The sequence below is a fragment of the Medicago sativa genome, chromosome 7 (assembly GCF_051527215.1).
Source record: "Medicago sativa cultivar Bolivia chromosome 7, Bolivia_mono, whole genome shotgun sequence".
NCBI lineage: Eukaryota > Viridiplantae > Streptophyta > Magnoliopsida > Fabales > Fabaceae > Medicago > Medicago sativa.
This window is the reverse complement of record NC_140755.1, coordinates 92,378,704-92,399,858: the sequence shown is the minus strand read 5'-3', so window position 1 is coordinate 92,399,858 and position 21,155 is coordinate 92,378,704. Positions and strand designations below refer to the sequence as shown.

Genomic DNA, 21,155 nt, shown 5'->3' with positions numbered 1-21,155 from the left:
GTCATGTCATTACGAAGTGTGACAAAAAATATGTTATTATAAAATGATGTTATCATGTTTGTTATCATGTCCACATCATCAAACACATAATAAGATGATAACTAGTATCATGTCTATATCATATCTTACTCTTATTCTATTTTATATCCTATTTTGTCTCTACCATATCTTACAGCCTCTAAATTAATGAGAATTTGAGACTCTAAATTTACGAAATATAAAATTGTCTACTAAATTGTTCAACGCCAATGAAAATGCTCTAGGATCCACACCCACCTCTAATAAAAGTGAAGTTAGACAATTTGAGGGACCAATTTAATATTTCGTAAATAAAAAGGATATGAGTGGCTGTATAACACAGAAAAAAAATGGTTTCAAAATAAATGTCCTTTCTACTTGTTAATGTAGATTTAATTATATTATTTTTTATTTTTTGAATATTTTTTTGTTGTACCCTCTAATCAATAATGTATACATTATTCACAAAACAATTACTCTCTCCGTCTCACAATAATAATCGTTTAATGTTTGTGCATGATTATTAAAGAAATGATTAATTGTGTTGATTTTAATGGTAAAATTAGTATCATTTACTAAAATACTCTTATTAATTATAGTTAGTGGAGTAGTTAAGTTGGATTAAATTAAATAAATATGAGTATAATAGTGGGAAAAAAATGTTGCATTGATATTCTAAAGTGACAATTATTTTGAGACGGAGAAAAAAATGTTAAAAAGACAATTATTTTAAGACGGATGGAATATATTTCACTTTTATAATTATGACAATAGAAAACACATTAATATTTATAAAACAAAAAAATTTTGTAAAAAAAGAAAACCACTTATGACATTGTGGTTGATCAATGTCACTCAATTGCTAGGAGCAAAAAATGTCATGTTTTTTTTGAGACAACTCTATTGCATTACTCCCTCCGTTCCTTTTTAAGTGTCACTTTTTAACATTTTACACAAACCAAGACACTCAATAAATGTTACTTTTTCTTATACAATAATCTATACTTTTACTATAACAGCCTTAGTCATTTAATATCTTATTTCATATATATCTCTCTCCACAATAAATAACTAAGGGTAATGTTGGTAAAACAACATTTATTGTTGCATTGAACTTTGAAAGTGACAGTTAAATAGGAACAAAAAATTTCTCCAAAAGTGACACTTAAAAAGGAACGGATGGAGTAAATAAAACCTTTTTTTGAGGGAACATTAAATAAAACCTAGTGCACTCATTTTGAGATAGTCTTGTCTTGAATATAAAACAAAGAAACGGCCCAGTTGAATATAAATACTAAAATAATTTGTTTGTAGTACTTAGTATTGTAATGATCGCCATTCTGTGAGGAGTCTTTCTCTCTCACTTTCTCAACTCCAATTTTTCGATGTGAGTCACTCACAACTCTATCAAATTCAATTCAACACTCATACTCATAGTGTTACTAGTAGTAACTATATATTACATTCATTCAATGTGGTTGATGTTATTGTACAGGGAAGAAGGAGAAGGAAGTGAGTTAAAGCCAATGGATGCTGAGCAACTGAGAGAGCAAGGTCATAAGATGGTTGATTTCATTGCTGATTACTACAAAACTATTGAAAATTTTCCAGTTCTTAGCCAAGTTCAGGTTCTCTTTCTATCCATTTTCATCTGATTAATAAATATTTGTCAATAATACACAGTTTCAATTTCTTTGAACATTTTCCCTCGTTGCAGCCAGGTTATCTTGGAAAGCTTCTACCAGATTCTGCTCCTACTCATCCTGAATCATTACAACATGTTTTAAATGGTTTGATTACTTATACTTACTTACATTTCTCAATTAATTGACCTTTGCTTCTTGTGTTTTTATTATTTTTCATTTTCGTGATTATGTCTGCCATAAACTCGCTTTATATTACCAAGAATTGCGGTCAAACTTAGTTGATGCGAAAACAATCGTTAGTCACACAAAATATCTTGATGTTCGTTTGGATTGGATTGGCTTATGAACATCTTATTTGAGCATATCTATGAGCATAAGCACTTGATAGAGTGTTTGAGAGAGCTTATGAAAACAGTTAATGACATGTTGATAAGCTGTTTTAAGCTAATTTGGATTAAATCTCCATAATAGCTTATGGAAATAGGTTAACACTTGCATGAAAATGGTTTGATCATATTTTCTTTAACTATATAAATAGCTTATCGATAAGCGCTTATATTGTAAATGCATTTATACGGGTTTAATTAAATTGTTCATCCAAACGCACCACAAATCATGGTTGCAGCTTTTTTTTTCAAAATGTTGCCTAACATGAGCTTATTAATCCATCTCTCTAACCAGCAGATGTTTTTATTTTTGGAGATGACAGATTTTTGAATTTCTGTTTCTTGTTGTAGATGTACAGGAAAAGATACTACCAGGGGTGACACATTGGCAAAGCCCTAATTATTTTGCATATTTTCCATCCAATAGTAGCATTGCTGGTTTTTTAGGAGAGATGCTTAGTGCTGGTCTCAACATTGTGGGATTCAGCTGGATAACTTCTCCTGCTGCAACTGAACTCGAAACGATTGTCCTCGACTGGCTTGCCAAGGCACTCCTTCTGCCTCAAGATTTCTTTTCAACTGGTAAGGTCTTGGATAATTATTTCTGTGAGTTTGGATGATGTTGCAATTTGCAAAATCTTGCTTGAGATTTCCTTATACTACACCATGAATGAATTTGGTTGATAAAACTAAGAACCCAAAAGGCATATGAAATATTTATTAGGTAGAAGTTCATATACTATGATATGTATATTGCAGGGCAAGGGGGTGGAGTTATACAGGGAACAGCTAGTGAAGCTGTACTAGTTGTATTGTTGGCTGCCCGTGACAAGATCCTGCAAAAGGTTGGAAGGAATGCCCTTCCTAAGCTTGTGACGTATGCATCTGACCAAACACACTCTTCTTTACAAAAAGCCTGCCAGGTATGGTTAGTGGAACTTCAAATTGAAAATGCCTTCTGATCTATTGTTATTTTATACAAAAAATTGCTATCCATTAAGATGACACACGTAGTAAACAAGCTCTCTTATATTCATGGGGCGAGTCTTAGATTTGAAAAATAGGTCTTTTCATGGATTTTTATCATGATCTTTCTTTGTGTTGCTTGGTTGCAGTGCATTAGTATCAAAGAGATCATTTTCATGATTAATTATAATTATCTTTTGATTTTCATTGGCAGATAGGAGGACTTAATCCAGAGCTTTGCAGGTTGCTTAAAACGGATTCTTCCACAAGTTTTGCGCTTTCCCCTGATGTACTTTCTGAAGCAATTTCAAATGACATTGCGAGTGGTCTTATACCCTTTTTCTTATGTGCTACCGTAAGAATAAAAGTCTTCTGATATTATTTTGTAATAAATTACTTTGCAATGTATTGCATACTTAATTGTCAAATTTTGTCTCTGTGTGTGTGTTCCTTATATCGATTTTTTTTTTCCTTTTAATTTCATCTTACTAGTAAGTTTGGTGTGCAAATTACAAATTGCTAAACCATCCGATCATTAGATCAAGGGATAATAAATCCTTCTTCATGTTGTTGTAGAAGCTTTGTTTCTTTGTTTAGTGTTTATGGGACACAGACGTCGTTCCGGTAACAACCTTAGTGTCGTGAAACTATACTCTTTTAGATCTTAAACTATGCATGCTAGGAGATTATGTGTTGAATATTTTGCGTGTTGACTTTTACATAGATATTAATTAAATCTGAAGATTGTACAAAATGGATAATAAACATTGGGAATTCTACCAACTAAAACTCTATGGTCAGTACTTATGTTCGTTCTGTATTTCTTGTTGATGAATGGAGATGTATCTGAGTATTCACATCAAATTGAGGTGGCTATTAACTTTTCGGATTGACTGCATTCACTACATTTATGCATGCAGGTTGGTACCACTTCATCAACAGCTGTTGATCCTCTGCCTACATTGGCGAAAGTCGCTAGGGTTATGTATTTGATTTAATGAATAAAACTTGCTAGTATAATAATTTTTGCTAATATACTAAAGCAAAAATCCAAATAGTTAAAAGAAGTATGTGACTCATAGGAACTAGGAAGACAGCGTGATAGATGAAGATCAGAAACGACTCTGCCGGAAGTTAGAAACTCGAGGAGATAACAATACCTATCAACAACAACAACAACGCCTTATCCCACTAAGTGGGGTCGGCTACATGGATCAAATGCCGCCATAATGTTCTATCAAAGACCATATTTGGATCCAACTCATTGACCTCTAAATCTTTTCTAATGGTTTCTCTAATAGTTTTCTTAGGTCTTCCTCTACCTCTTTTAACCTGACTCTCCTCCATTTGATCTACTCTTCTTACCACAGCGTCTACGGGTCTTCTCTCTACATGTCCAAACCATCTAAGCCTATTTTCTACCAACTTTTCTACTATAGGTGCTACCCCCACTCTCTCTCTAATGATGTCATTCCTAATCCTATCATGTCTAGTCTTACCACTCATCCAACGCAACATCCTCATCTCCGCTACGCTTACTTTACTCTCGTGTTGGCTCTTAACCGCCCAACACTCCGTACCATACAACATTGCCGGTCTGACTGCTGTCCGATAGAACTTTCCTTTCAGCTTAAGTGGTACTTTCTTATCGCACAAAACACCTGAGGCTCTTCTCCATTTCAACCACCCAGCTTGAATACGATGATGTACATCAGCTTCTATTTCTCCGTCATTTTGTACTATGGACCCAAGATATCTAAACCGTGTAACTTGGGGTATGATATGATCTCCAACTTTCACCTCTAAGGTAGACCCACTTCTCCTTTTACTGAAGTTACATTCCATATATTCCGTCTTGTTTCTACTCAGGCGGAAACCGTACGCTTCTAAGGCTTGCCTCCAAGTCTCTAGCCTCCCGTTTAACTCCTCCCTCGACTCACCAAGCAAGACTACATCATCTGCAAAAAGCATACATCTCGGTGCTAACTCTTGGATGTGTTCCGTCAGTACATCCAAAACTAAAGTAAAAAGATAAGGACTTAGGGTTGACCCTTGGTGCAGTCCTATTGTTATGGGAAAATCTTCGGTATCCCCATCCTGCGTCCTCACACTAGTCGAAGCCCCCTCATACATATCCTGGATAGCTCTAATATAGGCAAGGAGATAACAATACCTATGGAATATAAAAACAAATCTTATAGACATGGATTTTCCAACTGTTAAACTAAGTCATTTCTTCGACATCCATCTAAGCTCTGACAGTTAAACTTTTTGCAACATTGCCTATGAAATGACCAACAGAAAATTGATATTGTTTTGACTGCAACTTTGAGTTATACAATCTGATATTGTCTTATTGGTAGACAAACAACATTTGGTTTCATGTGGATGCTGCTTATGCTGGAAGTGCTTGTATATGTCCAGAGTACCGCCACTTCATTGACGGAGTTGAAGAAGCAGATTCATTTAACATGAATGCACATAAATGGTTCCTTACTAACTTCGACTGTTCAGTGCTTTGGGTTAAGGTACCCATAATATATTTCTAAACGTCACTTCAGAAACTGTTTTTGTAACATTTCACTTTACTTTATAAACAAAAATGTATAATAGTAATATTGATGCATGTCGATACAGGACAGAAGTGCTTTGATTCAGTCGCTGTCTACAAATCCGGAATATCTGAAAAATAAGGTAGGCTTCTGTTTACATGCTTGTAGGTTGTATTAAAATTTCACTATGAGAAGTTTTCGAACTTTTGGATCACTTGTTTTAACTGTGTGTGAATGTGGAGCTTTCATATTTTGAGTCATATATTGAGGAACAGAGTCATTTGGGCCATGTTTCTTAAACAGGAGGCATATCTTTCACATTGTTGCAGCTTAAGTTCTTGTCTAATTGTGTTCTTTTGGTATTGAATTTGCAGGCCTCTCAAGGAAACATGGTCATAGATTACAAAGATTGGCAAATTCCGCTTGGACGTCGTTTTAGGTGTCTCTTTGGAATTTTTCTTTAGAAACTCATGTCTTTGCTTTCTATTAACAAATATACATGTTTGTATGTGGTATTCAAATCTCTCTCCTACTGGAAACTTGAATTAATTATTCTAGCATTTGGACTCCTAGTTCTAATCCATTTTGATGTAATCATGATTATAATATTTCTTGGATTTTTATGGATTTATGTATCGATTGGTTTTTTATGAGGTAATGAGAACCTTAGATTAGATGAGATTAGATTTCATGACTTTTATTAAATCCTTGGAATTATAAGATTCATATTTACCAACACATGTGTAACCTTGCCTGTTAACCTACACTGGGCTCCAGATCATTAAAACTGTGGATGGTGATGCGACTCTATGGATTAGAAGGCCTGCGAACTCACATAAGAAACCACATTGCAATGGCTGCTTATTTTGAGGAGCTTGTTGGTCAAGACTCAAGGTTCAAGGTATTCTTCCTTCTAGGACAAATTGCATAATGCATCATACGTACAACTGTAACCTGGTATTAGAGTTTTACGCTAAATAATTTGTTTTGAAATCAAAACATGCATTGCCAAATAATGATGCATGTCTTATCTTAGTTACTTACTGCATTTAATTTTCTGAATATGTCGTGAAAAAATTGCAACAAAACTATATACACAGGTTGTCGCGCCTCGAACATTCTCTTTAGTTTGTTTTCGGCTTTTGCCTCCCCTGAACTCTGAAGATAATGGCAACAAACTGAACCATGATCTACTCGATGCAGTAAATTCAACGGGAAATGTTTTCATTACACACTCGGTATGCATAAATTAACTTGAGGCTTCTGTTCTTTTTATAACCTACGTAATATGTTCTTTCCGTTGATGATAAAAAATATGTGCAGGTTCTATCAGGTGAGTACATTCTACGTTTCGCAGTAGGAGCACCGTTGACAGAAGTGACGCATGTCAGTGCGGCGTGGCAGATTTTGCAAGAAAAAGCCACTGCTCTATTAGAGAGTTTATAGGATGAATCTGCTCTCGCAGCATCCACCATTGCTATTGGAGATATCCTCAGTTTCACATGTCTGCATTGATTTGTTATTTTTTCCTCTATTACATGACTCCTTCCTTTTGGCAGCGTAGTCATGTGCTGTATGCTTATAAGGTTCTCTGAAGTGGCAGCTTTCATTTACGTATGCATGGAACGTGTATAGCGCATAAAGTACAGAATATGTTAGCAATTAATTGATTATATAGGCAGCATTAATTGATTACAAGTTTTTCTAGAATTAGTATTATCGATTATGAATCTCACACTAATCGATTTTGAGCTCCCTGTGGTCGGACATTGATTTCAGCATTGCCCATAATCAATTGAGTGAGCTTAATGGATTACGTTAGTATATAGTGATTTTTGATTTTAAATAATCAATTCAGTTGTTTCTGTTTCTTTGGTGTTAAAATATGTCATTTTGCTTCTTAGACTTGAGAGTTCATAGGTATCCTGTGCTAGGTCCTTGAACAACTGTTTGAATGAAATGGAAAGATCTTAATGGGCTCTATAGGATATGTTGATCAAAAGAGTTCGAGTGATGAAATGAAACTTTTATTTATTCAGTGTCAGTGATTTTATAGATTAATAATTGTAGAAATTGAATATCTGTGTAAAATGGTTGTGTGTCTCATGTGACCACATGAACGTTTATTTATAATAAGGTGAGTTGTACGCTATAAGGTAATGTAATCAATTACGATAAGTACAATACCAATGCTAATCAATCCTAATCAATTCTAACGGATTCGCAACACTCCCCTCAAGCCGGATCATATATGTTAAATGAGTCAAGCTTGTTACAAATGCAATCCACTCTAGAGTCCTTGAGAGCATAGTGAACATAAATGTTAATTGGTCTTCAGACTTGACAAAATATGTGGTGATTTCTCCTCCAAGTACCTTGGCTTTTACATAATGACAGTCTATCTCTATAAGAGTTGTCCGTTCATAGAATACTAGATTGGTTGCACTTGTCAATGTTGCATTTCCAATAGTTTTTGCTTTGGTCTTTGCCATATCAATCAAAATGTTTACTTTCAAAGGCGTTAAGAGCATTCAATTTTACATTTTTGTATAGGAATTCAATCTAAGTGACATTTGAAACGGTTATGTTATACGGTTAAATATGTTTTTTTAGGTAAAAATGGGTAGTTAAATATATATTTTCTTTTTTTGCAAATGTCCTCTTTTCACAAGCATAAACAAGTTTGTTTAGCTTAGCTTTTTGGTGGTACCTACAAAGAAAAAGAAATTGCTCTCTAAAAGATTAAAAACTACACTAAGACTATTCTAACAACTAAACTCTTCATTCATTTCTTCATGATGATCATTACATTAACTAATTCTCTACTTATATAAGGTAGAATTTGGCATATTCTCTAACAAACTAAACAATTATTTGTCATATTGAATTTATTTAGATCCTTATAGAAACAAGTGACTTATGAAAATTGCTCTTCTTCCAATCAAATTTGCTCATTCTCTCCTCAAACTACCTAAAATAACCCAACTCACGTTGGGAATTTGTTAAACTCTCTGCTGCTTGAGGAGTTATGCTATGGTAACCAATAAAGGTCTCATCAAACTCATGGGTAAGATTAAAACATAATGAGACCAAACTTGCACAATCTCATTAGGTGGATGATTATTGTGCATTCTTATGTAAGTAAAATATGAATTGTTATCTATGATTTGAAGTCCCTAGATTTTGGTGGTAAAGTACTACCTTAGCCTCAGAATATAAATAAGACGACAATGATTTCTTGAGTGTTTGTGTTCCCCACTTTATAATTTCTTCATAGTATATTGTTAATAACTTTAATTTATTATTATAAATAAATATTCTAGTTTTCTTTTTGTGACCGGGACAAACCTATACTCCCTCCGGTCTCAAATATAAGAAAAGATTCCTTTTCTAGGTTCATTGAATAATTAATGTATCTGCTTTACAATGTAGACCACATACATTAACTACTCAATGAATCTAAAAAAGGAATATTTTCTTATATTTGAGACCGGAGGGAGTATAAATTATTGAGTTTTGTGATGGTTCCATATTGGAGGCTGCCACATTCCATTTGGTGTAGTTTTCATGAATTCAGTGAATCATATGGGAAGACGAACAAATGTTTGCTTTGGTCACTAATAATTGGTCTACGACGGCCACTTATATGTTTCCATTCAGCCACCAATTTGTATTTGACATTCAATATTGATTTCCATTAAATAGTAGTACTAGAATAACTCTAGAAGCAGCAGGGAGTTTAACAAATTCCCAACTTGAGTTAACTCACGTTGAAGCAGCGTGGGTTAACTCACATTGATTTTACCGAGTGTGAGTTAATTTACGTTAGGGTTATTTCAGGTAGTTTGAGGAGAAAAGGAGTAAATTTGATTGAGAGAAGAGCAATTTTCGTGACTTATACCTTAAAATGGGCTTGAACCTAATAAGTATAGTGTTGGACTTATCTCAATCATTCATTACATTAGGATTATTACTTTTCCCACACTATGTGTTACTTGCGCGCCCTATTTTATTCCGAAAATGCTCTTCGGATTTTATAATGCAAAACAAGTTTGGATTATAAAATTCGAAAACACTACAGAACTGGACATGACTGCATGTCTTCATGGATTCATCATTTTTTTTTTAAGATATAAAATTATGTAAAAGACAATTATGATAAAATTATACCAAAAAATCATTATATATGTATATATATCATTATACCAAAAAAGTTGAATTTATATCATAACACATTTCAACTAATGATATACATTTAGTTTAATCTGCCTCAAGATCTATGCCAACATCATCAAGATTAAAGTTATCTTCCTTTTCAATCTTCACACCATCTTCAGTCTTGTTCTCAACAACATTTTCTTCTAGATCAAGATTTTCAATAATGTACAAATATTTGTCATCTCCTATGACATCAACACGCCGCCTAGTATAGTTCATTATAGTCAGCTATTCGACTTGATATATCTATCAGGCCAACTTTTTGCATCATCTCGAGCATGTTGTCTCCATAGCGGGCAAGTGGGAGGAATAGGACAATCATCCTTCAAATATATTATCATCAAATGGTTGTCATTTACATGTGTCGTACACATCAATTGCTCTGTATGTGGCGGTTCACCCCCAACTTTTAATATTTGAATTCACTCTCATCCATTATCTTTTTTAAATGATAAGAAAAAAATTGGACATATACAATCTGTTGTTACATTTTGTTTCAATATTTGAATTTACTCTTATCTATTTGTTATATGTGTTATTTGTATCGAAAGTTGAGGGTAATTTTGGAAGAAGAAAAAGTCAACCCAAAACAACTGAAAGAGACTATTATATATATAGCACACAAGTAATTTCCCACAAAAATGAGCAATTATAGGTGCAAGTAACTCCACTCAAGTAAATACGGGATTCGAACACAAGTAATCACCTGAGACTTTATGGAGTTCGAATCCCGGTCACTCCACTCAAAGTCTCAAGTTTGATTCCTCTGGTACCATTTTCGGTGGATAATTCCATACAAAATTTTGTTCTGACTTTAAATGAGGGTCCACAAGTGGACGGTGTGATTGATCTCTTCGAATTAGTTGGTTCTTTGATCGGATATCAGATTTTTAAAAAAAAATGTGTTTAGTCTAGAAATTGTTTTTCTTTTCGTTTTAATTTTTTTACTATCATTGGACCAAATATTTACATCCGAAGTACTCACAATAGACAACCATCCTATGATTGAAATATGGTATGGTGAATTCAATATGTTTGTTCAACCGATAGGTGAGAACTTTTGTGACAATTCTTCTTTTTTTTTTTGGTTCAATTCTTTTTTTTTATTTGTCAAAAACAATAAAGAGAGAGAGAAATAAAGAGAGAGTAAGGACATACGGAGAGATGACTAAAAATTGTCGCATGCTTAAAATGGTTTTACAAATATAATGTCTCTTCCTCCTTAAAAAAAAAAAAAAAATATATATATATATATATATATATATATATATATATATATATATATATATATATATATACTATATATAAAGGAAACTACCCCTTTCAGCACATTTTTGGGTTGGAATTTTCTTTCGAAAAATACCCTTAATTTTAAATACAAGTAACGCATGTAACAAATAGATAAAAATAAATTTAAATATTAAAACAAATGTAACAAACACGATATGAATATATGTTTATCTGTTTTTTTTCCTTTATTATTTAAAAAGTACTATAACAAATTAGATGACTATATTTATACTTACTTTTTCATTATTCCAATTATACTCTTAAACAATTTTTTCTATAATAAAGATTATTGTTTGCGTCATTAAAAAAGCAACACACATTTGTATTTTTATTTTTAATCAAAACCAAAATTTCATAAAAAAAATATCGTTCATAATTTTCAAACGTTAGCGCAATAAAAAGAGCGGAAACACGGGCACGTGCCCGTCTTTTCGCTAGTATATATAATGTCTCTGTTGGAACTTGTGTTGGGGGTCTGCTGCAATAACTTGACCAAGAAGATGATGAAGATGAATACGATGAAGTGTGCACATAAATTCCAAAGATTGTTGTATATCTTGATTGTTGGGAAGATGCTGCTGCACTCGAAACCTGAAAAGTTTAATAGTTATGCATGTAAACTCAAAGCGTATGGGGTTGCCATACTAACCTTTAGGTTCGATTCGCCCCCACCAATAATTGTATATTGGATGCAATAAGGAATGACCGGCGAATCCCCTTCAGGATACTATGAGTTCCTTGACGTGTATTGCACAACCACACCAAGCGTATCTCCTAACAGTATTTTACAGATTTATGGTTCCAGCAATTCACTCATGCATTAGAGAATTGATGGATGATTTAGAGTAAGAGAATGAGAGAGAATTATGTTGTTAATGCAACAAAATTCTGTCCAAAGTTGTGTGTTGTTGTTCTGTTGTGTGTCCAACTAATGCCCAAATGCCAAGCATTTATAGTGCATTATATGACCCTTCATATGAGAGAAAACACCCCTTTGATTTGAAACAATGTTATGGTTCATTAAACATCCCTTTGTCAAAGGTTATAATCATATACACTTGAATCAATGCAAAGGTTCATTAAGCACCCTTTTGCCAAAGGTTATAATCATATACATTTGAATCAATGCAAATGTTCATTAAGCATCTCTTTGCGAAAAGTTCCAATGTATATGAATGATTCCCATGAAGAGTTACAACTTTTGATTTAAAGTGATTCCATTATTTTGGAAATCACCAACAATCCCCCACCATTTTCAAAATACTAAATCACATAAATCCGAAAATTCCATGCCTTCAGATAATGGTATCTCGCGATTTGAACCATTACTTAGTAAGTTAAGTTTTCGCTCATTCCCAAATAGTATGGTAGACAAGCTTTGAACCAACTATTCATTAGAACAAGTGTGCATAACTTACACATAGAATCTCGGTACCATTGATAAAGAGATTTGTAAGATGACACATTAAGAAGGCCTTGTGTCATATATCCCTTTTCATGAGAATTTAAGAGTCAAACCCTTGAACTCCGTGAAGCGGCCAAACTTCATTCTCACATAGGTAGACTATATCGGAAATGCCCCATAAGTATGCATTCCAGCAAATATATGCTATATGTCCATTAAGAGGAAAACCTCATCCTACCCTTTTTCTTCTTATGGTCCAAGTACTTTTGCCCCTTGGGATGTTATCTATTGTCAAGTACTTCAATTACTCTAATAGTGTACTTTCACCATTGAACCCAAGACTTGATGCTACTCAAGTGTGGGTTGAGTTTCCACCATTGGTAATCAATTAGATTTGGGTTTGTACCACATCCCTAATAATGTCTTCAATGTATTCAACATCATTTCCAAAGACATCATTCCTTGTCAATCATTTCGTCAAATAATTGCAAGTTTTTATTTTAACTTTTATAAACTTTGAATATTCAATTCTTCACATAGATTTTGTATTCTCATAGCTATGTCTATGGATCAACTTATATACTCTTGATAGTATTCACCAACTATCATCAAACCATGACACACTTTTGTCAATTGAGTATATTGTAATAATGCACAAACTTTTATGTCATTACACCTTTGCCATAACAATATTTAACATGCATTTCAATTTGAACTTCAACTTTTCTTTTATATCTAGCCAAGATATATCATACATTGAATGCATTAAACATACATAGCAAAATAAAAATTGATCATAAAAGAATGTCATAACCAAACTTCATAAGATGGGATTAAACATGTAAGTCATATACTCCACATAAAATTAAATATAACACAATCATTTTGATTTTAGTTATCATATAACTAATACATATATCATAAATTCATTGTGTTAAATTCAAGTTTATGTTTAAATATGTTCAATACTAAATTTCAATAAACAATGACATAGAAGAATAAACAATGAACCAAAATCATTAATATTTTCTATGACTTTCTTCCATGAACATATATCAACTTACAATAATTCAAAACATACCCAAATTATTTTAATATCATGATAAACAAGAAATTAACCATTACTTTTCATATTATCATGTAAATATAATATCAGTACAATATTAATGATAATAATTTCTTACACAAAGTAAATAATATCATTAAATCAACCACTTGATATTTTGACAATTTATCTACACTACTTTCATAAATGAAATAGCGTTTAAACATTCTTAACATATTACTATACTCATCAAAATTCATATACTTGAACAATTTCTAAATCATGTATATATATGTCACCACATGTTAAATCTAACATATTTATATTTACTTAGATACTATACACATGCATTTAGAACACCAAATATTTCATAATAGGTAATCACTTATATGCACATGATCTCATGTTCAAATTAACATCAAACAAATTTCAAACGATAAATTTCATACATATCAAAATTTATCATGCTTATATTATCTACAACCACATGTAAATTTAACAAAACACATCACATATGAAATATTTATCCATAAATTTCCACAACGTATATTCATAAATGGAATTTGTTTACCGTTCACCGTAGTCATGGATGAAAATGTAAGCTTTCATCTCTCCCAAAAATTGCAGCCTTTAATCACAAGTAAATCATAAATCGAACCTAAAGATTGTTGGAACTTGTGTTGGGGGTCTGCTGCAATAACTTGACCAAGAAGATGATGAAGATGAATACGATGAAGTGTGCACATAAATTCCAAAGATTGTTGTATATCTTGATTGTTGGGAAGATGCTGCTGCACTCGAAACCTGAAAAGTTTAATAGTTATGCATGTAAACTCAAAGCGTATGGGGTTGCCATACTAACCTTTAGGTTCGATTCGCCCCCACCAATAATTGTATATTGGATGCAATAAGGAATGACCGGCGAATCCCCTTCAGGATACTATGAGTTCCTTGACGTGTATTGCACAACCACACCAAGCGTATCTCCTAACAGTATTTTACAGATTTATGGTTCCAGCAATTCACTCATGCATTAGAGAATTGATGGATGATTTAGAGTAAGAGAATGAGAGAGAATTATGTTGTTAATGCAACAAAATTCTGTCCAAAGTTGTGTGTTGTTGTTCTGTTGTGTGTCCAACTAATGCCCAAATGCCAAGCATTTATAGTGCATTATATGACCCTTCATATGAGAGAAAACACCCCTTTGATTTGAAACAATGTTATGGTTCATTAAACATTCCTTTGTCAAAGGTTATAATCATATACACTTGAATCAATGCAAAGGTTCATTAAACACCCTTTTGCCAAAGGTTATAATCATATACATTTGAATCAATGCAAATGTTCATTAAACATCTCTTTGCGAAAAGTTCCAATGTATATGAATGATTCCCATGAAGAGTTACAACTTTTGATTTAAAGTGATTCCATTATTTTGGAAATCACCAACAGTCTCTTCGTAACTTCCACCTATTTTTGACTCACACATGAGATGACAGTGATAAAAAGTTACGTGGCGGATACCTGCTATTGGCGGTAATTAAAGTGGCTTACACAGTACACACAGAGTGAGTGAGTGGTGCTGTGTTACGTTATCTATCCAAACAAACATACTATATATCACAACATAGTACATAATAATTCTCAACTCCAAATTTTCGTTACCAAAATATGTAAGTCACAACACAATTCTATCAATTAAACTCGATCATAGCGTTAAACTATATATCATTCAATATCATATCATACTATATGTATATATGTCCCTTACATTCATTCACGTGGTTGGTTGATGTTTTATGAAAATGTATATACATACAGGGAAGAAGGAGAAGGAAGTGAGTTAAAGCCAATGGACGCTGAGCAACTGAGAGAGCAAGGTCATAAGATGGTTGATTTCATTGCTGATTACTACAAAACTATTGAAAATTTCCCAGTTCTTAGCCAAGTTCAGGTTCTCTTTCTATCCATTTTCATCTAATATTTGTTACAGTTTCATTTTCTTTCAACATTTCTCCCCCGTTGCAGCCAGGTTATCTTGGAAAGCTTCTACCAGATTCTGCTCCTACTCATCCTGAATCATTGCAACATGTTTTAAATGGTTTGATTACTTATACTTACTTACATTTCTCAATTAATTGACCTTTGCTTGTTTGTTTCTATTTATATTTGTCATACTTTGTTTTTGGTCATTATGTCTGCCATAAACTCACCTTATACTATTACTCCCTCCCTGCCTCTCAAAATGAATGCGCGGTTTTTAAGAAAATAATTAGTTGTGTTTATTTTAATAGTAAAATTAGTATTAATCACTAAAACACTCTTATTAATGGCAATTTGTAGACTAGTTAAATCGAGTGAAATTCAATAAATAAAGTTATATTTGTGGGGAGAAAATAATAAATGTTATATTGATATTCTAAAGTGACAATTATTTTGAGACAAAGAAAATATGCAAATGTGACAATTATTATTAAACGGAAGGGGTATTAAGAAGTGGAGTGCTAACTGCTAAGACACTCACTTATCAACACTCATTCTCTTATTGGGTGAAACCCTTGTGAGTGGGACCCATTTCCAAAGTATAGGTACTACATGAGTTTCATCCAACACGTGAATGACGGTTAGAGTGAGTGTTGAAAAGAGGGTGTTACTATTACTTCTCTAAAATATCATTGTCAAATATGTAGTTGATGGGGGCCTTAATCGCAGTCAAGGAGATATAAAAAAAACCTTGATGTGTATTTGGATGGGATTATGAACATTTTATTTGAGTTTATCTATGGAAGCATTTGACAGTGATTGAGAGTGCTCGGGGAAACAATTTATGACATGTTGACAAGCTGTTAGTTTCTGGCTAATATTGATATGCGTTTTTGGATAGCTTATGAAAACAACTTAAAGCTTATATGCAAACAATTTGACCATATCATATAAGGACTTGTCTGATAAGCGCTTATATGGTAGGTGTTTAATTAAGTTGTTCATCCAAATGAGCACTAACATGAGATGATTAATCCCTCTTTCTCAAGCACGGATGTTTTTCTTTCGGGGAATGACTGATTTTTTTTCTTCACTTTCTTGTCATAGATGTACAGGAAAAGATACTACCTGGGGTGACACATTGGCAAAGCCCTAACTATTTTGCATATTTTCCATCCAATAGTAGCGTCGCTGGTTTTTTAGGAGAGATGCTTAGTGCTGGTCTCAACATTGTGGGATTCAGCTGGATAACTTCTCCCGCTGCAACTGAACTCGAAACAATTGTCCTCGACTGGCTTGCCAAGGCACTCCTTCTGCCTCATGATTTCTTTTCTACTGGTAAGCTCTTGGGTGATTGTTTCTGAGTTTTGATGACGTTGCAAAATCTTGCTCGGGATTTCATTACACCGTGAATGAAATTGGATTATTAAAATTGGAGTTTGAACCCACAAGGCATATGAAATATTTTTTAGGCAGAAGCTCATATACTATGATGACATGTAATTTAAACTTGTGATTCATGGATGTGATTATATTGCAGGGCAAGGGGGTGGAGTTATACAGGGAACAGCAAGTGAAGCTGTGGTAGTAGTGTTGGTGGCTGCCCGTGACAAGATCCTGCGAGCGGCTGGACGGAACGCTCTTCCTAAGCTTGTGACATATGCATCTGACCAAACACACTCCGCTTTACAAAAAGCCTGCCAGGTATGGTTAGTGACATTTCAAATTGAAAATGCCTATTGATCCATTGTTATTTTATAAACCAGTCCATATAGATGACACATGTGGTAAAAAAAGCTGTCATATATTCATGGGGTGACTCTTAGATTTGAACCTTGCATTTTTTAAAAGAAGTCCTTCTTTGCGTTGCTTGGTTGCATCCTTTGAGGTTGCATTATTATCAGGGAGATCATTTTATCGATTAATCATAATGGTCTTTTGCTTTGACAGATAGGAGGACTAAATCCAGAGCTCTGCAGGTTGCTTAAAACCGATTCTTCCACAAATTTTGCGCTTTCCCCTGATGTACTTTCTGAAGCAATTTCAAATGACATTGCCAGTGGTCTTATACCTTTTTTCTTATGTGCTACCGTAAGAATTAAAGTCCTCTTATGCTAGTTTCTAATAAATTACTTTGCCGTGCATTACACGCTTAATAGTCCAGCTTTGTTATGTGTGTGTGTTCCTTATATCCAATATTTTTCTTCTTTTAATTTATGTATCTTACTAGTATGATGGGTTTGCAAATTAGAAAGTGCTCGGCTCATACAATCATTGGGTCAAGGGATAATATATCTTTCTATGTGTTGTTGTAAGAGAATTCTTTCTTCTTTTGTTAGATGCTGGGACACAGATGTCCTTCCATTAACTGCTTAGTCTCATGAAATTACACTCTTTCAGATCTTAAATTGTGCATGCAAGGAGATTCTGTGTCAAAATATTTTGCATGTTGACTTTTATATAGATGTTAAATCTGAAGATTGTACTAAATAGGTGATAAACATGGGGAATTTTACCAACTAAAACTCTATGGTTGGTACTAATGTTTGTTCTGTATTTCTTGTTGGAGATGTTTCTGAATATTCAAATCAAGTTGAGATGGCTATTAAGTTTTCGCGTTGACTGCATTCACTACATTTTATGTGTGCAGGTTGGTACTACTTCATCAACAGCTGTTGATCCTCTACCTGCATTGGCAAAAGTCACTAAGGTAATGTCTTTGATTTAATTGATAAGCAAACTTACTAGTATAACAATCAAGGCATTGTAGTGTGGATACTAACTAAAGTCAAAGTCCAAATAGTTGAAAGAATTATGTGAGTCCTAAGTAACTAGGAAGACAACTAGATAGATGAAAAATAGAAATGATTATGCCGTAAGTTAGAAACCCAAGAAGATAACAATACATGTGGAACATAAAAAATAAACATTTTAGACAGAGTAATAAGTGTTACCAAAAGTTTTCACAAAATGGTTGTACAAATATCATTACTTTTTAGACATGGATTTGATAACGGTCACGCTATGCCATTTCTTGGAAGATTCCCTATGAAATGACCAACATAAAATTGATAAGTGTTTTGAGTGCATCTTAGAGAGTGATATAATCTGATAATACTCGGTTATGGGTGTCTTATTGGTAGCCCAACAACATTTGGTTTCATGTGGATGCTGCGTATGCTGGAAGTGCTTGTATATGTCCAGAGTACCGCCACTTCATTGATGGGGTTGAAGAAGCAGATTCATTTAACATGAATGCACATAAATGGTTCCTTACTAACTTCGACTGTTCAGTGCTTTGGGTTAAGGTATCCATAATATCTTTCTAAATGTCACTTCTGAAACTTTATTTCTAACATTTCATTTTACTTTATAAACAAAAATATAAGTTGATATGTGTTGATACAGGACAGAAGTGCTTTGATTCAGTCGCTGTCTACAAATCCAGAATTTCTGAAAAATAAGGTAGGTTTCTATTTGCATGTTTGTAGCTTGTATTAAAATTTTGTGACAGAAGTGCCATTGTTAATGTGAAGTCTTTTTTTGTTGGTATGTTTTACGGGAAATCATGATTCTTAGGAATGTTTATAAGAAATTAAGATTCCTAGTTATCCCCCTGACAAACATATTCTCTTCCTCTACTGTTCATGGATTGGGTCCTATACTGAGTAAACAGGGTCGTTTGGCTTAAGTTTCTTAAACAGGAAGCATATCTTTCAAAATGTTGCAGCTTAAGTCCTTGTCTAATTGTGTGCTTATGGTATTGAATGTCCAGGCCTCTCAAGAAAACACGGTCATAGATTACAAAGACTGGCAAATTCCTCTTGGGCGTCGGTTTAGGTGCGTCTTTGAAATTTTTCTTTTAGAAAACCATGTTTTTGCTCTCTATTAACAGACATACATCTGTGTCTGTGGTGTTCAGCATCTGCTCATGCATAAATTATCATTATTCATTCATTGGGACTCATAATCCGTTTTGATGTGATCATGATTTGTAATGTTTCTTTGATTTTTATTTTTATGGATTTATATATATGTAGTTGGTTTTTCAGTTATGACTTTTATTAAATCCTTTGTACCGCTATCACTTTTTAATAAAAAAAAATACACATTAAAGATCCATAATTACCGTCACACGTGTAACTTAAACTTGCCTGCTAACCTACACTGGGCTCCAGATCACTAAAACTGTGGATGGTGATGCGACTCTATGGATTAGAAGGCCTGCGAACTCACATAAGAAACCACATTGCAATGGCAGCTTATTTTGAGGAGCTTGTTGTTCAAGACACTAGATTCAAGGTACTCTTTGTTCTAGGACAAATAGCATAATGCATCATATGTACAAGTGTAACCTGGCATTAGAGTTTCGCTCTAAATAATTTGTTCATTGTCAAAACATGCATTTCTTATCTTAATTACTTACTGTATTTAATTCTGTGCATAACCATGAAAAAAATGCATCAAATTTATATACTCAGGTTGTTGCGCCTCGAACATTCTCTTTAGTTTGTTTTCGCCTTTTGCCTTCCCCAAACTCTGAAGATAATGGCAATAAACTGAACCATGATCTACTCGACTCAGTAAATTCAACGGGAAGTGTTTTCATAACACATACGGTATGCATAAATTAACTTCTGGGTTTTGTTCTGTTTATCACCTATGTAATATGTTCTTCCCCTTGATGATAAACAATGTGTGCAGGTTTTATCAGGTGAGTACATTCTACGTTTCGCAGTAGGAGCACCGTTGACAGAAGTGAGGCATGTCAGTGCAGCGTGGCAGATTTTGCAAGAAAAAGCCACTGCTCTATTAGAGAGTTTATAGGATGAATCTGCTCTCTCACAACATCCAACATTGCTTTTTGAGTCATCCATGGTTTCACTTGTCTGCCTTGATTTGTGATTTTTTTTCCTCCATTACATGACTCGTTCGTTTTGGCAACACAGTCATGTGCTGTAAGCTTAAAACATTGTCTGAAGCAACAGCGTTCATTACGTATTTGTGGAACCTGTATAGCGCATAAACCACAGAATTTGTTACCTATTAATCGATTATATAGGCAACTTTATTGAGTAAAAGTTTTTTGTAGTGACATTAATCAATTATGAATCTCACAATAATCGAATAGGAGCTTCATGTGGCCTGACATTGATTTCAGCATTGCCAATAATCAATTTAAGTGATTGAGTATAATTGATTAAGTTAGTATCTACTGATCATTTGATTTTAAATCATCAATTAAGTTGAGAATTCATAGGTGCCTGTGCTAGGTCCTTAAACAACTGTTTGAATGAAATAAAATGATCTTAATGGGGGCCTATAGGATAGGCTAATATATCAATAGTTATAATTCTGAAATGAAAGTTTTATTTATTCAGTGATTTTATAATCAATAATCTGCATAATCAAAATTATATCATACATCATTTAATTTATATTTCTCGGAAAAGCACCTCAAATTGAAATTAAACTCAGTAAGAAGAAAGGATGTAGGTTCTTCAATACATGCCTTGTATAGTTTCCTCATAGCAAACTTGGCCTATACCATGCAAACAACATTTTCACTGCATTGACAGTATATAATTATTAAAAGAGAAATGTATATTTATGGTGAAGAATGTGGGGTGTGGAAATTCGAAG

The 21,155-nt window shown here is 33.5% G+C and overlaps 2 protein-coding genes across 3 annotated transcripts; both read left to right on the top strand.

Moving 5' to 3' along the window:
- Positions 1-1,284: 1,284 nt before the first annotated feature.
- Positions 1,285-7,266, top strand: LOC146910308 (tyrosine decarboxylase 2-like). 2 transcript variants are annotated; one of them, XM_085722843.1, is made up of 13 exons: positions 1,285-1,405; positions 1,514-1,646; positions 1,736-1,808; positions 2,402-2,632; positions 2,810-2,973; positions 3,231-3,371; positions 3,937-3,996; positions 5,380-5,544; positions 5,654-5,710; positions 5,943-6,007; positions 6,346-6,469; positions 6,669-6,806; positions 6,892-7,266. In XM_085722843.1, coding segments are annotated over exons 1-13 (1,476 nt in total). In that variant the 5' UTR covers positions 1,285-1,403; the 3' UTR covers positions 7,015-7,266. The 2 variants fall into 2 exon arrangements, with proteins under 2 accessions (XP_085578969.1, XP_085578968.1); XM_085722842.1 differs by lacking the exon at positions 1,285-1,405 and having other exon boundaries at positions 1,485-1,646.
- A 7,909-nt stretch (positions 7,267-15,175) lies between these two features.
- Positions 15,176-20,661, top strand: LOC146910307 (tyrosine decarboxylase 2-like). Its single transcript, XM_085722841.1, has 13 exons — positions 15,176-15,202; positions 15,351-15,483; positions 15,558-15,630; positions 16,620-16,850; positions 17,053-17,216; positions 17,463-17,603; positions 18,163-18,222; positions 18,656-18,820; positions 18,921-18,977; positions 19,288-19,352; positions 19,691-19,814; positions 19,994-20,131; positions 20,217-20,661. Coding segments are annotated over exons 1-13 (1,476 nt in total). The 5' UTR covers positions 15,176-15,200; the 3' UTR covers positions 20,340-20,661.
- Positions 20,662-21,155: the final 494 nt, after the last annotated feature.